Raw genomic sequence first — 6902 nt, forward strand, 5'->3', positions numbered from 1 at the left:
ATAATAATAATAATAATAATAATAATAATAATAATAATAATAATAATAATTATTATTATTATTATTATTATAAAGGGGTGAGGTTAGAGCGCGCTCTTTGTCTCCGTGGGTTATTTCGTCATGATCCACGCATTCATATGGAAATGAATACATCTTTTCACATGTCTGTCAAGTTTTGGATTTTAAAATACTCGACTGAGGTCCAGTGTTCCTTACATTTTAAGACAGGTTTACAAGAAATCTAAAATATCTACATGTCAGCCACTGAAATCTGATAAGTTTAGCTGAAATACTGTGGAAATTCACATGCATTTCCTATAATAGAGCCGAAGGGGACTGAAGTACGTTTTTTAATTTTTAATTTTACATTCAACATTGTTGAATGTAAAATGACTTTGCTGAATCAACAAAGTCATTCCATGCAGAAACTGCGTGTCATTTAACCTTTTTCGTAGCTTTATGTGAATTTATTGGCGTTAACATAATTTGTCTTACAGAAATCAACGAGAAAAACATTAAAAACGACCCTGAATGCGCTCCCGCAGCGCGCTCCTTCACTGGCGCGCACCCGGCCGGTCTCACCCGATCAGTGATTTTTCAGGTCACTACTTTGCGCACAACACCTGGTTTGTTCTCGCTGTCGGCACCTGCAGCAGCCTGGGTGGCTCTTCTCAGGACGCTTGTGAAATAATTCAATTTGGAGAGGCACAGGAATGTTTTGTTCTTACATTATATTATACTACGAGAGATTTACGTGACATTAGTAATACGGGAGGACGGGAAATAGGGGTAAAATACGTTTGTTTCTCGGTCCAAACGGAAGACTCGACAGTCATGCTGACTATTCAGATTCACCTTAAACCAGCAGAAGGAGGAAAAAAAGAAGAACGAGTTGAGTTTTGTTCTACACCGACGGAACCCGCCTACTTTTATAAAGCTTCGGCACATTTGCCTCATAGTCGTTAAATCCATCTGAGTCAGGAGCAGCTCACGGTCACATCACATCTCTCAGGATTTTATTTATTTTTATAGTGTTTTTCTGTTTTCTACTCTTCTTTTTTGTTCTTGATTTGTTGGTTTTCACCGATGGCTAATAAATCCGGTGTTCTTCATTCACTGATGCTGATCTTCATAACCTGGAGGGGGAACATGCGCTGCTGTGCAATCACAGGTTAACATCCTTTAACATGATTAAGAGAGCTGTAGTACGCATGATTATGTCTAAAATGCCGTTGTTATGATTTAAAAAAAAGAAAGGACAGAAATGCTGTAGAGGCTCAATAAGCGGAGATGTCCTCTTTATTTTGTAGTGGATCCCCCCGAGGATCTTGCAGTACTGGACTCTGGTCGCCTCGGACAAATGCAGATTACTTGGAGTCCACCAAGCTGCCTGACGAAAATGACCGAGTGCCGTCCTCAGTACCAGCTAGAGTATTTCAACACATACAAGAACAACTGGGAAGTGAGTGCTGATCCCATTTCCATTTTCATATATACATAAACTGCAATATTTTTTGAAATGGTCATTTTATAGAGATTGTTCCAGAAGACCCAAAATTTAGAGCATCACATCAGTCCAACCAAAAACAGAGGTTTTAAGCACAAATGCCAGTTTTAAAGTATGTACATTTCTATGCATTCAATACTTGGTTGGGTTTTCTCCTGCATGAATTAATGCATCAATGGCTGTGGTTTATTAGTGCGTTGGTGTAATTAAAGCCCAGATTGCTTTGATAGTGTCTGCCCTTATTAGGTATGGTTGATATTCTATGGGGTTTAAGGTCAGAGGAGTTTGTTGGCTAATCAAGAACAGGAACACCACAGTCCCAGCTTTTGGTACCTTGTGGGCAGGTGGCAAGTTCTGCAGGAAAATAAAACTGCTTGTCAGCTGGGGGAATTTCTTGGTATTTGGCTGTGTTGAATGTGGACTTTAGAAAACCAGCAGATGATATGGAACCCCAAACATGCAACATTTGTAGCCCATGTCTAGTATTCGTCTGTGTCTGGAATGGATTTGGCAATCCTCCCAAGGTTGCAGTTCTCTCCTTGTTGCTGGTGCACCTATTCCTACCAAGCTTCTTCCTTTCACTAAATTTTCTGTTAATATGCTTGGATACAAAACTCTGTGAACAACCAACTCTTTAACAATGACATTTTGTGGCTTACCCTCCGAGTAAAGAGTGTCAGTGACTGTTTTCTGGACAGTGGTGTTGAAATTGATTAGTAGTTGCTGGAGTATAAATTGTTGTTACAAGTTTTTTATTAGAACTCCTTCAGGCTTTGCAGGTTTACAACTTCATTCGCTACGTGATGATTCACCACTCTCCTGCTGAAGAGCCAATCGGTGCAGAGCATCTGAGGCCGCAGGATCTTATTTACTTCATCCTTGATCAGAAAACAATCTGATACAGCAGCAAAATCAAAAATAGGGGTGGAAAAAATAGAGAGATGATACTGGTGACATTATAGACGTACCCCACAAAAGATAACCAAATTTTAGATTATAGATTTGGATATGGATGTGAAGATTAAAAATAAGATTAAAAAAAAAGGGACAAAGTGCATCTAAAATAAATTTGCACCTCTGTTTTGGGTCCAACAGAGCCTTGGACTGACTTTCTGGATATTGATCTTTAAAATAATGCAGTTAAAAACGATACATAAGTTAATTAAATGAAAATATTTTGGAGACGCAGCGCTTAATTGAGTGGAAACATTTGAATTGCTTAATGCTATAATTTAATGTCATGTTGTCATTTTGGCTCCTTGAAACGTGATCTTGTCTGGCAATGGAAAATTACTCACACTTGTTTGGGCCATCAAGACGTCATGAATGAATGATTCCTTCACAACCTTGTCATTAGTGCTGATCTGAACCAGGCTGGCTCACAAGCATGCTGTCATACAATTGTTTCCAAAGAAAAATGACACAATAGCTAGATGACGCATGGTGCAAGTAATCAAGACTTGTAATCACTGTCAAGGACGATAATGGCACAGCAGTACAATATTGGAAGAGACTATTTCATAAGGCTCTACTGTCAAACCTGTTTTGAACAACCGTTTGAAGGATTGGCGTTGTAACTTTGAGGTAAATAAAAATAACTGGATATTCGCCACTTCAACTGTTACCTTCTGATAAAAAGTACAAAAAACTCTTTGCTTTGCTGCCAGTTCTGGACTAAAGGCCACTCCATCAAACCTGGAGACAGCTAACACTAATCCCTTTGGTTCAACTGTCTTTGCACGTAAACGTACACCAAGTGTTAAAACTCTTCAGGTGTATGTCTGATGTGTAACAACATGTCTGGATGTCTGGCTTGGCAGATTCTCAGAACCCCGAGCAGGACCTACGGCGCCCAGTTTGACCCGTCCAAAGACGTCCACATAAGAGTTTACACCATCCTGAATGGAGAGTGCACCAACAACACCATGATCATGAGCGAAAACTGCACTGAGATGATTCTGAAACCTCCCAGCACAGGTCAGCTGCTAAATGCGTGCTTCATGTCTGCAGCACAAAATGCTGTGCTTTGCAGACGCACCGACACACCTTGAATTTGATCACAGACATTGTAACTTGACTGCATTTCATTGTGAATGTATGTAATAGACCAAAATATATTGGTGCATAATTAGGAAGTGGAGATAAAAAACTTTTTTAGCAGATATAAACAAAATGGAACAATTTGAGACAGATTCGAAATGCTGTGGTGGAAATTGGACGCCTTCAACACAACATTCCCACCGTTTCACATGCCACATGACGGTCGCATGCAGAACATGCCAGCGTGTAAAACATGCAACCGTCATGTGAAACATGAAGCGGGGATGCAGTAGAGACCGGGAAGCTGGTCAGAGTCGATAGAAATAGATAGAAATCAAATATTAGGTTGAACTCTTTTGCAAAACAAAATTAGCAAAATAATATTGACTGATTATTGGACGATGAATACTAATATTCTGCACTATTTTGTGATTTCCTTTTTCCTTTCCTTTTTTAAATCCATGCATCAGTTTTCCAATTAACTTCACAATGATGATACTTTGTTGTCGATTTCTCACGTAAAATCTTACAAAATCCAAAAGTATTTCTGGCTGTAAGTTTTAAGAGACATTTGCTGTGTGCCTTTTTTTGTTATTGTGTTTAGGACTTCTGGGTACAGAAGCCAAAGCGTTTATTTGCGTGTACCATAATATGGAGAATCTGGAGTGCAGCTGGACACGCGGCCTGAAGACACCACCCAGCGCACTGCAGAATCTCTATTTCTGGTACGTAACCTGCTTAAATAAGACAGCTTTTTGGCTGGATGCTAGCTTGCTCACAAATAATTGCTTTTACAGCTAGTGGTTCTCGCTAGTGAAAAATGACTGCATACGAACGTTTTGGAAACTTTCTGAATGTGACTCATCCGTCATGCCCCACAAGTTCTTCCACTTTCACTCCTTCATTTTCCCACCTTACACCTCAATACTTGTCTTATAAATCACTGCAGGTAAATATTGTACTTTGGCGGCAACTCTTTTGTTTTATTAGTCATAAACATTATGTCCTGGATGAATGGATTGTTTTGTTTGTTTTTCTCCCAGGCATAGGTCCCTGGATCAGGCAGTTGAATGCCCCAGCTACATTTTGTCAGGTGGAGTCAGGAAGGGCTGCAACTTCCCAGGAAAATATCTTCCTGAATTCACTGACATCTACTTCTGTGTAAACGGCTCCTCCCGTGAAGGGCCCCTGAAGGCAACATTCTTCTCCCTGCAGATTCAAAACCAGGGTGTGTACATGACAGCTGCCATGCAAGCTCCGTGCTAGTTTAGTATCTCATCCTGATATTTTGATTCTGTCATTGTTTTTTTTTCTTCTTCTCCTTCTTCTTCTTCTAAACCAGATTAGGTTTTCCTTCCTTTCTCCTTTTGATGATATGTTGTACTTGGCTTTATTGTTTTTGCAGTGAAGGTTACAGCTCCAGATAAGCTGCATCTGCAGACGAGTTCTGACACGGAGTTGGAGTTTCACTGGGAGAATCCCACTGGGAGGCTTCCTGCACACTGCCTGGAGTGGGAAGTGAGACACCATCATGTGGGGGCTGAAGGAAAAATATCTTTGGTATGGTTGATCAGATAAGAACCTTCTGATAAGACTCACTGCATCAGCTTATATGTTCTTTCTGGAAATCCTGTTGAAAGATTCTGCACAGGTTCAGCACATTTCTATTTGAATGAACTTGAAAACGTATTGCTTATACATGCAGCATTAGAGTGCTGAAATCTCATGTAAACTGTAGCGCTCAGCGTTTGGTCTGCAGTGCATTTTGAAGAATTTTCCAAGCTTGAGCCACTTTTAAATTTTTAAATCACATCAGATACTTGTCTTTAAGCTCTTAAAATGACATTTTTTCATATTACTTCCCCTTGTGTCATTCATTTCTTTTACTTGTTTTCCTGTGTGACAGAACCACATTCACACCGAGAAGCCCAGCCTGACTCTGCCTTTCAGCAACAGCAGTAAGAGAAACTGCTTCAAGGTTCGGTCCAGACTGAACTCTTATTGTGTGGACCAAAGCTTCTGGAGTGACTGGAGCCTTGAAACTTGCCATCCAGGTTAGCGCTTCTAAAAACTGTGCACCCATGTATGAAAGCCTATTTAGATAAATAAAAATAACAACAAACAATCTTTTTAAATGTAATTTGTGTTATTCTTTAAGTCTATTGAGCTACTGTTAAATGATCCAGACAGATGGAGTCTGAGGTACTAAAACTGAGAAATATCCTTTTAATGTAATAAGCTGCAACAGACGCACCTGATGAAAATTGTTGTGCATAAAAATGGCAAGATGGACGACTATCAATGTTGTGCTGCAGATTTTTGATTAAATCAAAGTGTAAAATACTCCTCTAGAAAGTTAGATTTACTGCTCTGCAAAGATGAAAATATAAGCATTTTAAATCCATGGGAAACATTTATGTTTTCTGGAAATAAGCCATTAAACGTTGAATGGTTGCTACCAGAGTGGGTTGATCGCAGAAAGTCCCAATGATGCTGTAAACAATATTTGCCCTAAAATGATTTAGGATTGAGCATAAATATAATTTTCCCTACATTTACCAAATCTGCCAAATATCTGGGTTGGCTTCTTTGGGGTGATTCTCTTTATAATAAATCAGAAATTTGCTTCAGTCGCTTAAATGCGATCTGTTTTGGATTTAACCGTTTGTGGCTACATGGGGCAATGCAGCAAAATTCTGTGTGAAACACCTGAAGTTGAGATTTTTTAAAAATGTTTTATTGTCTCTAGTGGCCTTTATTTGAAAGTAGTTTAACAGGAAAGACAGGAATGTGGCAAATCTCACCAGGCTGGGAATCAAACCTGCAACCACCAGCATGAGAACTAAGGCCTTAATACGTGGGTTGTGCTTTGCCCCTGCGCCACCACAGCACCCAAGTTTTAATTGTTCCTTAATTCCTCTACGAGCAGACAACCTGCTGCTGTAAGGTTTCAGATTATTGTGGTTGTGTGATGTAATCCAGCATGTTATATGAACCTGTCTTACAGCACCACCTGCAGGCGGTTCCCTCTTTTACTGGATCAAAATCTTGGATTTCCAAGGCTATTGAAATGAATATTTTACACTTTGATCAGGCTGATTTGCTTTTAGGTTTTTGTGGATTTTGTTGCTTAACATGTGTTTTTAATCAAATATTATAATCAAATATCTCTTTGTAACAAACCTGGTTTTATTTGCTTTTGTTCTAGATGTGGATAGCAGAGAAACCACTCTGGGACGAGAAATGAATTCTGTGTCGATCTACATCTACATCGCTGTCGTCATCATCGTCGTCCTGGTGGTGTGTCTGTGCGTGTGGGCAGCAGTCAACATGTGAGTTTAAACACACACACACA

At 39.6% G+C, this 6902-nt stretch overlaps 1 protein-coding gene across 2 annotated transcripts in view; it reads left to right on the forward strand.

The window, feature by feature from the left end:
* The first annotated feature begins 613 nt into the window (after positions 1-613).
* il13ra2 (interleukin 13 receptor, alpha 2) overlaps positions 614-6902 on the forward strand; it is an 8536-nt gene continuing 2247 nt past the window's right edge. The window contains exons 1-8 of one of the 2 annotated variants that reach the window (XM_007563248.2): positions 618-1171; positions 1311-1462; positions 3328-3484; positions 4152-4272; positions 4591-4775; positions 4953-5107; positions 5454-5601; positions 6756-6879. In XM_007563248.2, the coding sequence (XP_007563310.1) occupies positions 1087-1171; positions 1311-1462; positions 3328-3484; positions 4152-4272; positions 4591-4775; positions 4953-5107; positions 5454-5601; positions 6756-6879 (1127 nt within the window). In that variant the 5' untranslated portion in view covers positions 618-1086. Of the gene's footprint in view, positions 1172-1310; positions 1463-3327; positions 3485-4151; positions 4273-4590; positions 4776-4952; positions 5108-5453; positions 5602-6755; positions 6880-6902 lie in introns of both variants that reach the window. The other variant, XM_007563249.2, reaches the window with a different exon arrangement.

This window comes from Poecilia formosa, unplaced genomic scaffold (assembly GCF_000485575.1).
Source record: "Poecilia formosa unplaced genomic scaffold, Poecilia_formosa-5.1.2 Scaffold145, whole genome shotgun sequence".
In the NCBI taxonomy this organism is placed as follows: domain Eukaryota; kingdom Metazoa; phylum Chordata; class Actinopteri; order Cyprinodontiformes; family Poeciliidae; genus Poecilia; species Poecilia formosa.